The sequence below is a fragment of the Eleutherodactylus coqui genome, chromosome 6 (assembly GCF_035609145.1).
Source record: "Eleutherodactylus coqui strain aEleCoq1 chromosome 6, aEleCoq1.hap1, whole genome shotgun sequence".
Taxonomy (NCBI): Eukaryota; Metazoa; Chordata; class Amphibia; order Anura; family Eleutherodactylidae; genus Eleutherodactylus; species Eleutherodactylus coqui.
The window spans coordinates 12,970,210-12,985,621 of NC_089842.1; the positions used below are offsets into that span (position 1 = coordinate 12,970,210).

A 15,412-nucleotide genomic window follows, 5' to 3' on the forward strand; every position below is an offset into this window, starting at 1 on the left:
TTGCACATTCACACCTGCCTTACGGCTCCATTAGGGATTTCATTCTCTCGCTTCCATTTTTGGAAGAGAGAAACAGAACTAAAAAGGAAATAAATGCTTTGTTTTTCCCCCAATGATTTCAATGGCTTTTCAAAAAAAATGGAAATCAAATGGAAAAGTTTCCTGTTTTTTGGAAGGAAAAATAGCGCTGCAGACTGTTATTTTTACATCCAAAAAAGGAAACAAAACTGAATGAAAGCAAAACGAAACTTTTCCATTTGTTTTCTGTTTTTTGATTTTTTTTGAAAATTTACTAAAATCAACGGAGGAAAAAACGGAAAAGTTTGTGTTTAAATTCCATTTTTCCATTCCGAAAACAGAACAGAAAAACGGAAAGCCCTAACAGAGCCGTAATGCAGGTGTGAATGGGCTCCATTCAAGTCATGCAATATAGATTCTGGTATCTTACTGCTCTTCCACAGTCTGTAGTCGTGTGCGGGTGATTACCTCGGTCAGGGCGCTTTCTGTCCCCAGAGACACCGACGCAGTTGGCTGGAGGCCCAGCGGCTTGATCGCTGCCGTCTCCACAGTTATCAATGTTCTGCTCATCACACACCAGGCTGGATGGGATACATTTTCCATTGTGGCAGGAGAAGTACGGCTCCGACCGGCACTCTGATGAGGTGAAGCCTGGAAATAGCAAAGATCAAGATCTGCTTGGTGTCTAAAGGCAGCCGTGTACACTTCCAAAAAAACAAAGGCAACACTTGCACATCCCAATATAAGCCAAAGTCACTTCCACTTCAGGGATGTCAATCTGTCACGATTGTAAATCCATTTCTCCTGCTTTGGTGCAAATGAAAGTGACAACTGGAGCACCAAAGGGGCGACAGCAAGACCCCTCAAAAAGGGACGGGAGACGATTCCTCTCCTCCTCCTTCCTGATTCTTCTCTAGTTCTGCTGGTGTCACTCCTGGTAGATGAGGCGCCACTTGCAGCCCAATTAGGAGGTGCTGCTACTCCAGGATGACACATCCATCAAGGTTTGCTGTGCCCCCAGAACAAGAGCCTGGAGCAGATAGCAGGACCCGGTCGTTATACAAGGAGAGCCGGACAGAGAGGCATCAGAACAGGAGGAGCTGCCAGAGCCCTACAAAATACCAACCAGCGGCTACTGACCAAACTGTCATACAGACTCCATGAGGGCCGACGTCCTGTAGTGGGCGCTGTTCTCACAGCCCAGCATCGGGCAGCTTAGTTGGCACCCACTCGAGAACACCAGAATTGGCAGGTCCGCCATTGGCCTTCACAGATGAGTGCAGGGGCATATCGAGCATGTATGTCTTTGTTTCACCAAGATCTGTAGTGTGATTTAGGGCTGCTGTCCACGGACGATAGTTTATTGCATTACCTGCGGCGATAATCCAGCCGTAGGTAACGCAGTGAACGCTTTCCATAGGGGTGCTATGGAAAGCGCAGCCCCAACGTCCACGAGCGGAGAATCATAGCGATTCTCTGCTCGAGGGATTCAAATTGCCGCATGATAAAATAAATTAAACTGAATATTCCAACTATTCAGACATTATATCAATGAACCTGCATGGAACCAGCATGCACCTGTATAGTGAGAATAAGGACCCATCGCCGGCCGCCCAGCTCTGACCTCCCAACCAGGAGAGGACGGCACTTACCTATTCGAAAAGAGGTGAAATCTCCAACAAAGTCGACTCTGGGCTGCTGCCCGCGGGTGACCAGGCGCAGGGTCAGATAGTTTCCTGTGGACAGGACGGGTCTCGGGATGGTTTTGCCACAAAGCGGAAAGCCCAGCGGTTCTGAATAAAGGTCTTTCCCATCGTAGAACTGCACATATGAGCCAGCATTGCAGGGGTCACTGTGGGGTCCTGGGGGTCTTGTGGTGTCGTGTGAGGATGAAGCATGTGCGCTGCCATTCCCACCCGGTATAGATGTGTGAATACTGGACATACGCAGGAGGCTGTAGACCAAGAAGAAGCGGAACTGGAACTGGACCTTGTCCTTCATGGCTGCGGCTTGCAAGGTCAAACGACAGTCGGTGCCCATAGACACAAAGTAATACTTTCTGGAGTCACGGTGGGAATTGATGATCATCCCGTCTCCTCTGATGGTCTGGCCACAGAAGTCCACCATACTGACTGCAGAAACCAAACAAAACACAACAGAGTTAGTCAAGATTTAAAGGGGTATTCCGGGACCGTATATACTTTTTGTATTGATAACTTGCAATACCAACCCGGGTGGTCATAGCTTTCTGTATATCACCCCAGGAATCAGCTTTTTGTCGCGAATCCGAACAGCAGGACTTCGCCAATCATCTATTGATAACCTGTCAGCTATCAACACAAAAAGTTCACATAGTCTCGGAATACCCCTTTAAAGCCATACACAACAGAGAGGACTGATGGACCTGGAGATGGGAAGACACCCAAGTCCTTCTTTCACCAGACATCATGCGATGGTAACAAGAGGGCATCCGCTACGTCTAGAAGAAAGCAGGTTTCATCAAGAACATAGAAGGGGGTTCTTTACTGTAAGAGCAGTGAGACTGTGGAACTCTCTGCCTGAGGACGTAGTGATGACAAAATCCATAGAGGAGTTTAAGAGGGACTAGACTATGATATTACAGGATATATAACCAGCGGGTTGTTGATCTGGGTCTTGGAGTCAGGTGCAAACTCGTTGATCCAGGGATTAGTCTGATTGCCATTATGGAGTCTAGAAGGAATTTTTCCCCCCATAATTGGCTTCTGCCTAATTATTTTTTTTGCCTTCTTCTGGATCAACAATGGGGGGGTTGGAAACAGGCTGAACTGGATGGACATTGTCTTCTTTTAGCCTAACGTTCTATGTTACTATACACTATACACATATATAATCTCTCTCATGTACTAGCGAGTCGAGAAATGCGACACAGAGAGAGGTCAATGCTAAAACTTCTAATTGTATATTTCTTTAACCAGAAGAGTAATTTTGCCTGAGAGAATATTAATGAGAATCGGTAATTTTTACAATTATTGACTTTCCAATGATCCTGAAAAACTCAATTTGGTTATTTCTCAATACAAACAGCAGTGACACAGATACATTGATATTAGGCGCACAGCCAACCTCTCTAACAATTAGCCTTATAACTTTATCTACCAGCACTCTTGGTACTGTAGGTTGCAAAATCACTGTGAAGCGGTCTTTCCTCTGTTATAGCTGGTCTACTATCTCAGTAGTGGGGATTCACAAGGATGTTTTACTGCACGGAGTCTTATAGTCTATTTGGAGTAAATAGATTGGTCCCAAGACAACTACATGGAAAGGATCCAAGCCAGGGCCGGCTCCAGGTTTACATGGACCCTCAGGTGAGGTACAGTAATTTAGTAATTTACAGGCCCCATTCTGCCATCGTAGTAATTTAAAGTCCCCACTCAGCATTGTTAGTCATTTATAGGCCCCACTCTGCCTCCTTGGTAATCTATGGGGCTAGCTCTGACCGTTGAGTAATTAATGAGGCCCCAACGTGCTGCAGCAATAAAGTACAATAATAACCTCCCTCCCCTCCATCAAGCGCCCATCATGTCCTCGTTCTCTGCCTTGGCCCCTTCTATCCAGAATCATGCGTAATGACACAGGCGGCGCGATGACCCTGCAAGTCACGGAAAGCTCCGGGCGATGAAATAAAAAGTGCTCGGCTTCCCGCAGTTTCGCTGTCATAGTCAGTTGTATCCACATCGTAAAGACATGGATACAATTAATTTCAAAGGAGGACTGGAATGACCTGACCCCTGAGATCTGCTTGGGTTTGCAGGGTGCCGATGCCAGCCCAGATCCAAGCAATTAGATTTTTAACCCCTTAATGACGCCGCCTCTTTTTTGGGGTGAAATTTTCCTGCCCATTTTCAAAAAACCCTAACCATTATATTTTCCTGTTAACGCAGCGGTCTGGGGGCTTTTTGCAGGATGAGTTGTATTTTTCGATGGTGCTATTTAATGTACCAGATAATATACTGAAAAGGGATTAAAATTTCCAAAGTGGAGCACAATAGAAAACAAATGTAATTCTACCATCTGCAGGGTTTAAGGGGGCGTTATGGTGTACACATGGTGGCAATAACTTTATTCTCTGTGTCAGTACGGTTATGGCGATACCGAACTTATATGTTTTTTTGCTGCACTACTTTTAAAAATGTCAACATAGTTGTGTGGTCTCTTTTGGCACTCAGACCCGCAGCGATCACCCCACATTACCCCAGATTTGTTTTCTTCACAGCGACTCTACAAACAGCATTCTCCTGGCCAGGTGACTAACCTTACAACGCACCCCACGACCTCATATGTAAGGGGTATGCCATGTAGATGGGTTGGTTAGTCACGGGCTCCCACTATTTCCGCAGTCTTATGTACAATGCCTGCTGTGTTCTTTCAGTATTCCCCTTTACAATTGTATTTTTGCTATTTGCTGTACGAGTGCGACCTCTAGTGGTCGTGTCATACAACTGTTTTAAGTCTCCCTATAGAGTGTAATGCTCTGGGCTGTAATTGTCCGCAGTGAGTCACATGGGATGTTATGTCTGGAGGGCTCGGGCACCATAGAGGGCTGCACTTGCTCTAGGCACGGTGTAGCTAACGCCAGGTTGCGGCTGCCGGTTGGGTGCCATAACTGGCCGACTGGCATGGCCTATAGATGTTTGGCCTACACCTTGTAGGGAGAGGATTAGCAAGTTCCGGTGTATCCCCAAACCAAGGTTGACAGAGATTCAGCCTCAGACGTCCGCGACGACCCTTGCGCCCTGCTGCCACAATTGTGAGCACACATCTCCTGTGATCCCGAGGACTTGCTTTAGGGACTCACGCAAGTGGAGTGTGAAGAGTTGTAGACACTTAATAGACAACGGCGACCTCAACTCTGGGAACTTGTTCTGTGGATTCTAACTACTCCCTGGAGTATGTGGATAACACGCGGCCTCCGTTTTGTATTCAAGAGCCACCGATTCCTTAGATGATTATTGCAAATTTAATAAGAGACTTTCCCACTGATGGAGGGCGAGAGGAACACTAAAGGAATTCAGAAAACTTGGAAGCGGTTTAGCATTCTTCTTGGAATAAAGCGTTCATCAGAATCACAGCCAGCTCATTCGTTGCATTTCACCACAAGCCACTTTCCCTTATATGGAGGAGTGCGACCGGACGTACTTCATGACGTATGAGCCCATGGCAGGGCTTCGAATCCCGGTACCAGAGCCGAAACCCGTCAGGAGAGAAGTCCCTCCTCAGCCCTGCGGTACCAGCTAGCAGCCCAGAGTTCATCCAGGAACCGGGTGAGCCCTGATCCCTGAACCTACTGGAGGGCCCAGACATCACCCAGGGGCCCCTGCTATCACATACATGACATCCTGTGCAGTAAATGTCCTGTTGGGAGGCTTTATGTTGGGAAAACAGGACAAAAACTTAGAGCAAGGATGAGATCTCATCACCACACAGTTAGAGGGGGAAAGACAGAATTACCTGCGGCCGAGCACTTTTCTAGTCACAGACAACGCAGAACATATGCAAGCTAGTATACTTAAAGGCAATTTCAAATCCCAACGTCACAGAAGAATTTTAGAGCACAAGTTTAAAGGGGTTGTCCCGCGCCGAAATGGGTTTTGTTTTTTTTCAATAGCCCCCCCGTTCGGCGTGAGACAAACCCGATGCATGTGTTGAAAAAAAAAAACGGATAGTACTTACCCGAATCCCCGCGCTCCGGTGACTTCTTACTTACCTTGCGAAGATGGCCGCCGGGATCTTCACCCTCAGTGGACCGCAGGTCTTCTGTGCGGTCCATTGCCGATTCCAGCCTCCTGATTGGCTGGAATCGGCACACGTGACGGGGCGGAGCTACGAGGAGCAGCTCTCCAGCACGAGCAGCCCCATTCAACACGGAGAAGACCGGACTGCGCAAGCGCGTCTAATCGGGCGATTAGACGCTGAAAATTAGACGGCACCATGGAGACGAGGATGCTAGCAACGGAACAGGTAAGTGAATAACTTCTGTATGGCTCATAATTAATGCACAATGTACATTACAAAGTGCATTAATATGGCCATACAGAAGTGTATACCCCAACTTTGTTTCGCGGGACAACCCCTTTAATAACTATATTTGATACTCACAAGAATGGGATGAACCTCAGAGGAGAGTTTTTGCATCAGTGGAGAATATGAAAAATCTGGAGCAGAGGTAACACGCTGGCCTGGTGACCCCCGAACACCAATATAGGGACCATAAAACTTTCACATCCCTCATTAGTGAAGTAATTAAGTATTTGCTTCTCTACTGATCCTGTTCTGGTATTTTTTTAAGTGCAAATTAATCACACCATGTTTGTGTCTTTTCATATGCATGTATATATGTATCTCTTCAGATCTACTCCATTAAGCCTGAGGAAGGATCCTGAGTAGGTTTGAAAGCTAGCTATAACGTCAAACATTAAAAGGTATCATATCTACAAGATTACCTGGTTTCTCTAACTGAGAACAATCACATAAGAGACGCGGAATGTGACAGCGTGAATTACCGAAGTAAGATGGTAACCAGTCATCACACACCTGAAACGCTACAAATCCAGATTGTATTTCTCCAAGAAACCCACCGGAAAGCTCCATCCCCGTCCACATTCAGGGGTTCGCAGATTGCTACACAAACCTTAAAATCTGGGGGTGTACCTGAATATTCACACATTTAGGACTCCATCTGCCTTTGTCTTCTTTGCACATTTTCATGTCATGTTTACTGTTTCAGCTCTGGAGTAACTTGGGAGTTGTAGAAATAGCGTCACAAATCTGATTCCCGCGGCCCCTTCACACGAGCGTGGGCACATTTGTACGTGATTTTGTAGAATGAACGATGCTTTTTTGTGCACATTGGAGTATTCTACTGCACTTTTTCTGCCCACAGGGCGGGTTAATTTGCGCGTGGTGAACAAACGCACCGATTGAAATGACTAATTAGTTCCAGATGTGTTCTTATCCCAGCGCAATTGCGTATTATTTCCTGCATCCCTTTGTGTATTATGCATGCATTTGCGCACCCCAACACCCCCCTCCTCATTGATGTCTATGATAGTTGGGTGCGCAAATATGCAGAAAAATAGAACGTTCTACTTTTATTTTTTGCATGACTGCAAAATTTGAAAATGTGAATGAACTCATTGAAATCAATGGGTTCTGTTCCCTGCGTAATGTGCGCACAAATATGTCCGTGTGAAGAAGGACTAAGTGCCACCCCCCACAGTCAGCCGGGCTGTGGGCAGTAGGGACCAGAGATGGGTGCGGGTTCCAGATCAGTTTCACGGGCTGCAGGAAGCCATCTTTACCTCGCCGTTCACCACAGAGTGGTAGTGGCCGCTGGTGGACTTGTAAGGATTTACGGCCGGTGGTATCCAGGCAGCAGCCGCCCAGGAATCTCTCCCCGCACTGTGAGAAGCGGCGTGTATTCTGGGGAGAAGAATGGCTGCAGTCAGATAATAACGAGATCTCACAATGGAAATGATGAGCCGGACGCGCGAAGAGCGAAGAAGCTACTGGGACAGATACAACAATGATGAGACGACCGGGCTGCAAAACATCATCACACCCGCAGCGTGCAGCAAGACCACCAACCCTGAACACATAGACCTGGGGTCACGGTTAAAGGGGAAGCCGCCCTACTCCTATAATAAGTGTTATGTACGCAGCAATGACGCCCCACCTACCGCTAGAACACACGATATCGCACTCCGCAGTAAAACTAAGGGCTCAATTAGTTTCATTCCATGAATATGCAGAAGTTTCAAACACTGAATCCCTATATATTCAATGGGGATTTTGACCTTCTTGCGTTTTTTTGCGCGCTCAAAAAAACCTGCAAAATAATCCAATAGATTTCTACTTCCTTCCTGTTTTATTACGCATGTACCGCGTATCATGCGTATTCACTGCGTATTTACACAATCCCATTGACTTCAATAGGCTAGTTTGGTGTGTTAAAATAAAAAAAGACATGCTGCATTTTTTTTTCACACACATGATCCCATATCCCAATGCAAATCAATGGTGTTTCAGCGCTGTGTAAGTACGGCCATTTGAACGAGCCCTACGGCGACATTCCCACAGCGATTACATTGTACATTCGTAAAGCTTCCACAGCCCCCCCATTCATCTGACGATGCCAATAGTGCCCTCCTGTCGCCTATCGTGGCTGGAATGTCTACGTCTACCTTTTCTTTACCACTATGGGACACTGCAGGCGCACATACAGCACTGTATACCTATTAAATGGCATTTGTCGGAGGTGTAAGTTGGGAAATCCTCCTACCATAGCGCTCCGACTGAAACACGATGTGAACAGATTCTTATACAGGAGACCTCGATTAGGTTCCTGGGGAATCTGCTGTCTCCAGATCTTGCAGGGTCCTCCGGAAGACTTGAGTCTTACAGGTGATGAGTAATACAGGTGGCTGTAAGATACAGCAGCATTCCCTTACATCAGCATCCCGTAGTCTGGGTGGTCTGACAACCCAACATACAGCATCAGGCCGTATTCACATCGGGAAGCGCATGCACAACCCGTCTGTGTGCGGTCTAGTATTCCCGGACCCCACATGTTGCACGTAACAAAGCATGAGAAGAGGACAGGCGGCGATTTGTAATCATACAGATTGTGGAATACACGAACAGCCCAATGTCCAAAAATATGGCGCACAACGTGGGGCCTTAGGAGGCTGAAGATCAGGCAGAGGGAAGGAAGTCCTCTAATTAAGGTCTAATGCACATCGATTATGGTTCATGAAAAATGGGCCAGTTTTAATCTGCCAGTACGTCTACATTGCATCGGCACGGGGACGGTTTTTATTTCTGTTTTTCTCGTCCAATAAAAAAAATGGCAAACCCAATTAGCAAAAATCCTTCAAAAACTGAACACACACAGATGTCCACCGTGATTTTGTAGCGCACCCTTTGACTTGAATGTGCGGTCTGAGAAGTCGGACCAAGATAGGACATTTTTTTTGTTTTCTTACATGCACCATTGGTCGATGTTAAAAAAAAAAAGATGCCTGAATGATCCCGCTGACTGCAAGGTGTCCGTGTGCCGCAGGTTACCCATACAGACAGCACATGGGTGAGGACTGCGCTCGGCTGAATAAGCGTTAAGTCAACGGTTTCAAGGGTGTTTCAATATCTGAAATCTCTGATAGTCCGGCACTTCAGGTCTCATAGATGCTGGATTAACAGAATTTACCAATCACATGATTTTTTTTGTTACTTACTCTCGTATCATGACATAAGGTGCCGTCGCAGCGCAGACATGGAGGGTGATGATTGCAGGGATGGGCCAATGGTCGCAGCATCCATTTCCCCTCTTCCTTCACAAGTGGTTCTTCCCCAACAGACAAATGACAGAATAACGTTATAAATGTATAATAGGTCCGTGGAACCTGAAGAAAAGCGGTCGCAGGAGGAGCTGATGGGTGCAGTAAGTCGGCACAGGACAGGCTGCTGCACGGACAGGACAGTATACAGCATGGGATCTATAGGTGACCGCACACTTTTATGGTTATTGCCCCGGACGATCCCTTTATCTCTGTAGGGAATATATGTGACATAAATTGACTGAGGATTCAAAATCGCACTAAATGCCAATTTCCACACTGAATTTTTTTCCAGGAGCGTCTGGATGACCTTTGTTGAAATCCATTCATTTTGCTGCTCCTGTAGGACGCTTCTACAGCATCTGCCCTGTGTGAACATCCCCTTACATCCCCCGTGTGAATATCCCCTTACATCCCCCGTGTGAACATCCCCTTACATCGCCCTTGTGAACATCCCCTGACATCCCCCGTGTGAATATCCCCTTACAGTCCCTCCAGACCCGAGGCCCATAATCATACAGACGAGTGCGTTCGTGCGTCCAGCGCAGCTAATTACACGGTGGAGCCAGGAAGTATAAATCACTGAAAGCAAATACAAGAAGGCGACTTCAGAATCAGCGCTGTTTACCGGACCCCCCGCCATCTGTAGCCGCAGACTCCATCCTGTAAGTCATAAAGTGACCGGTGACTAGTCGTGTGACCGTATGTGGTAACTGAGGGCGCTGTGTGCTTGTACCATTAGGGATTCACACAATAATACGGTTTGTTCGGCACCGGCGGTCTGTAGGCTCCGCCCACACCGACATCACCGCTTGGTTTATATTAGGACGCTTTCATACGTTTCACAGCGGGGTTGTGTATGAATCGCCGCCCGTACGCAATGTATTGGACAGCGACGCATACCGCCCGTGAGGCCTAAGATGCAGCTTAACCTGCTGCCGTGCATTTCTGCATGTTGATCAGCGATTGTTCGCTGCCACTGGGCAGATGACTATATGGGGATGAGCGATGGAAGGGCTCTTATTGGTTGGCTGCATTTTTCTGTGTTCGCGAGCAGCCAACGAATGAGTGATCGCTCGTTCACGGACTGATCGTTGTCCTTTTTACACAGCGCGATGGCTGTTAATTGGTTGAGTGCCATGGCTCAGCCAATCAATGCAACGCTGGATGAACCAATGGCTGTGATCAGTTCATTGAGCACTGCATTGATTGGTTCTCTGACCGCGGCCCATCCAATTACAGACATCGCTTCCTGGAGGCGGGATTTATGAATTACACAACCAGGAAGTGATGTTATGCAAGCGGCTAGAACTGCGAGAGCAGCGCGGACCTCCGCAGAGCAGCGTGAGGGACCTGGACGAGCCTGCTGGGTAAGTAGAATAGGATATTCCCCAAAAATAAGACCTAGTGCCTCTTTTGGGGCAAACACGGTACTTCATCTCTGGGTAGGTTGCACTAGTTCTGCTGTGGAAGTGGCCTTTGGCTCAGAAGATTAACAAAGAGCGGAGCTTGGAGTCGTGGGGGGTGGCACCACCCTGGCCTCTCCTCGCCCGCAACAACTACAGTGATAGTTTTCACACTTTCGGCCATCCATATGGGGAGAGGCTAGCATGGCGCCGCCCCAATGATGCCAAGCTTTGTTCGTAGCGGATCATTAAAGTATGTGAATGCTAAAATGGAACAGCGTTTCAGAATAGGGGCTCTCAAATTCGCGTATGCTACCGCGCAATCCGCAGTACCGATCTCACATTGACTTTCAATTGTGCCTCTAAGACACAGCGCGCGAAACGCACATGCAGAAAAGATTGCAGTGTTCACTGTCTTGGTGTGTATTATGCCCGCATACATGCCAAGGTAGTGTATGGGGATTGTCGGCACGCAAGTACGCATATCATTAGGTACAGGCTGCATCCTCCTGCGCACTGTAGAATACGCTCGTGTGCGAGAGCCCTAGGACACACATGCCGGCAACGTACATACCTGTTCCGCGGTTCGAGCAGCATGAATGACAGGTTCCCTACAATGTAATCAGTAACTACCAGCTGTATAAGGCTAGGACATAAGTAAATTTAATACCCGACTGCACAAAGATCTCAGCGGCGGCGGCACAAATCGGTGGACGGTAAAATAGTACTTTGTGGAGTTGGAGGCCTGAAGATACGACCGTATTACCACAGCCAAAGCTGTCTATCTGAATGGGCACCTTCTGGGGACCTTCCTTTTCCTTAAAGGGGTATTTCTTTACTTCTTCTATTGACGACCGACAGATGGTGACCTGCCACTCCGATCCTCGCCGATCAGTTGATTCCCGATGTGCAGTCACTATGATCAGTGAAAGTGGCAGAAAGTGCTGACCGTAGCGCAGTGGCCGAGTTTGGTATTACATTGAAATCAACGGGAGCTGCACTGCAATACCAACCGGGCTGCTGCACTATGGGCAGCGCTTTCTGCTTCCTCAGCTGACCATAGCGACAGCAGCACCAGGAATCAGCGGATCATCAGGGACCCGAGTGGCAAGTCCCCACTAATCATCAACAGAAACAGTTAATGTCCTATATTAGCCCTTTAATGTATTTTGAGTTGTCAATTGGCTTTGATTAAACATTCACTGTTTGGTTTTGGCAGCTTCTATATATCACTGCATGTGAAACCAGGAGATCCGGCTCCTCTGCTGATAACATTCAATAATTCTTTATTCCGTGTTTAGAAATAATACAGGAAACAGACCGCATTCCAGCGCGCACGCCGACGCGTTTCGCACCGCCACGGTTCTTGTTCACAGCATAGGTACATATAAGACTGAATCCCATTTAAAGCAACAATGGATCCCAGCAGCTCAGTCTGTACGGAGGAGCCGCCCCAGTAAACTACACTGAACGAGTATACTGCTGCGTAGTGCAACCTGCTGTATACACGTAACGGCGCCCAGTCTATTCTGTGCGGCAGCAAGCGCTGTAAATGTGTGCATTCATATAGAGGACAAAGGTATTTCTATTCAGCGCCGCCCCCAAACATTAACCATCAGGCGGTTTCTGATCACGCTGTGTAAGCCATTTCTTGCAGATTGTGCAGCCTTATGTACGTAGGTTGCGCTATACACCAGCTTAAGATCCGAGTCGCAGGACGCCTCACGGGAGTTCAGGAGGGTCATTCACTTGTCTCCGGTGATGGAAAACACTTCACAGGAAAACACAATGTCTCAGCGGAAAGTTTCAGATTTAAAGCAACTGAAAGGGATAACAAACCTCCGCCGGGGGGAGCGGAGGAAACAGGTTCTTGGATTTTGAACTATTGGCCATATAGTTTCCAGGAGGTGTGAATTACAGAAGTCCCTCCTTTACATCTACTAAATATTATGTAGCTTTCACCTCGTTGTATCCTTGTGTTCAAATCACAGCGACATCCAGTACTTGTTGAATGCCATTTATTGGTTTACTGGGGCCGCGCCGCTGAGCAAGCAGAGTTACTAGGATCTGGAGGCAATGAAAGTACGTAGATTTTCATTGTTCCACTCAGACCTGGGTATATCCATTATGTATGTTAAATGCGTAAAAAAATGTGCAGCGTTGTTTACGCATCTAGCTAGGAGACATGAGAAGGAAGTTATAAAACTGGGAAGCCAGCGCAGGAACAGTGTGCGTAAAATATACGCAGGCATACGAGATTAAGGGTGCCTTTCCACTTGCGATTGCGTTTTTTGTTAACGCGATTGTCAATGGGACTTTCTAATGTTAAAAACGCAACGCAATGCACCAAAAACGCAGTTGCGTTTTTTACAATAGAAAGTCCCATTGACAATCGCGTTAACAAAAAACGCAATCGCAAGTGGAAAGGAGCCCTAAAAACTAGACAATACGCAGGGATGTGCAGTTCTATACGCTGGTAAAATGCTGCAATTTCCCTTATGGTTGTGTGAGCCCGGCCTTAGGCTGTGAATAAGAACCATGGTGGCTTGAAACATGTATGTAGACAGGAGTCGTGGTGGCTCGAAACGCGTAGGATTATACTCATTTGGACTTTTGCATGTACTCTTTTTTAAAAATGGAATAAAGAAGAACAGAAATTTACCTGCAAAAGCGGTGGCTCTTTCTGTGCATTTCTCAAGCTGCTCCTGGCTGAATGACTGCAGTCTTGGTTTGATGTACTCCTTTTTGAAGCAATCCTATATTACTGCATACAAGAAGCTACAGACTGACTCTCCATTCAGATCCGCCAGTACGCTAACCGACAGCCTAGTTTTCAGTCCTTATCTCTCCACTCCTGAAGATTCCCATCATACATTAGCTGATAAAAAGTTCAGGAGAAGAAACAGCAGAAGGAAAGCAGGCCGCTGGCAGTCCATCACACTGACGGATGTGAAAGGAAAGTCAGTCTGCAGTTTGTGGTATACAGTGATATGTAGTAGCTGCAGAAACCAAATGCTGCAAAATGTGTAACTAAATCCTATGGCAAAAATTATTTCCAGACCAAAATACATGCAGTTAATCGCAGCAATTACAAAAATTAATAGAACATCGAGAGCCCTAAATATCTTACATTACACAGTTGCATTATACTATTTTTTTTTTTTTAATCCCATTCATTTTAATGTAGAGACCTTAAGCCATAATGTAAGGATTGTCCTTATGAAAGTTTCTTCCTGATGAATGTGTTGCGTTTAAATCCCAGCGATCAGCTGGTAAATAATCAAATGCTCTAATTCTTACAAGATACCTGTTACTGATAGTATCTATACATCTCTCACTATCGAATAAACCCTATGAAATGCATGAGCTCAATATAAAGAACCCCCATCGAGCCGGGCCTCTAAAACATAGAGTCATTAGTGGTCCTGCTTCCACATACAATGGTACTACAGCTACCAACAAGACAGACCCCTTACCTGTTTCGAGACAGCAAGCTGGTGGCGTAATTATCATCAATAACAACCACAGAGAAGGCGGCTTCAGCATCGTCATCCTTCCACAACGTCCGGACCGGCAGCTCGGGGACTAACAGCTGTAATGTCCTCGGCTCCTCCACAGTCCTGGACAGTTTCCTCAGTAAAGTTTTTCTTCCTCCTTTTGCAAGAATGACCCCTCAAAGTCACTTTTGTCTGAAGTCTGAGACTCTTTGTTCTTTGGATTTGTGTCTGTTCGTGTCCATGACAACTATGGGAATTTGATAGAAAAGGGGGTTAGAAAGTTGTGATGGGCAATGGCCCTCTATATTCAGCTGCTGGCGTACTATCATTTATTACATATGGGGATTACAAACAATAATATATTGTCACTTTATTACAAAGTCTACTAGGCATTTAATTAGTCATATCCTGACTCCCTATGTACAACTACTATAATACTCCCTCCTATGTACAAGAATATAACTACTATAATACTGCCCTCTATGTACAAGAATATAACTACTATAATACTGCCCCCTATGTGCAAGAATATAACTACTATAATACTGCCCCCTATGTACAAGAATATAACTACTATAATACTGCCCCATATTTACAAGAATATAACTACTATAATACTGCTCCTATGTACAAGAATATAACTACTATAATACTGCCCCTATGTACAAGAATATAACTACTATAATACTGCCCACTATGTACAAGAATATAACTACTATAATACTGCCCCCTATGTACAAGAATATAACTACTATAATACTGCCCACTATGTACAAGAATATAACTACTATAATACTGCCCCCTATGTACAGGAATATAACTACTATAATACGGCCCCCTATCTACAAGAATATAACTACTATAATACTGCCTCCTATCTACAAGAATATAGCTACTATAATACTGCCCCCCTATGTACAAGAATATAACTACTATAATACTGCCCCCTATATACAAGAATATAACTACTATAATACTGCCCCATATTTACAAGAATATAACTACTATAATACTGCTCCTATGTACAAGAATATAACTACTATAATACTGCCCCTATGTACAAGAATATAACTACTATAATACTGCCCACTATGTACAAGAATATAACTACTATAAT

At 45.9% G+C, this 15,412-nt stretch overlaps 1 protein-coding gene across 2 annotated transcripts in view; it reads right to left on the bottom strand.

The window, feature by feature from the left end:
- LDLRAD2 (low density lipoprotein receptor class A domain containing 2) overlaps positions 1-15,412 on the bottom strand; it is a 38,458-nt gene that overhangs the window by 3,900 nt on the left and 19,146 nt on the right. The window contains exons 2-6 of one of the 2 annotated variants that reach the window (XM_066606262.1): positions 14,275-14,542; positions 9,291-9,400; positions 7,359-7,479; positions 1,671-2,150; positions 487-669 (exon numbers count right to left, since the gene is read on the bottom strand). In XM_066606262.1, the coding sequence (XP_066462359.1) occupies positions 487-669; positions 1,671-2,150; positions 7,359-7,479; positions 9,291-9,400; positions 14,275-14,350 (970 nt within the window). In that variant the 5' untranslated portion in view covers positions 14,351-14,542. The remainder of the gene's footprint in view (positions 1-486; positions 670-1,670; positions 2,151-7,358; positions 7,480-9,290; positions 9,401-14,274; positions 14,543-15,412) is intronic. The other variant, XM_066606263.1, reaches the window with a different exon arrangement.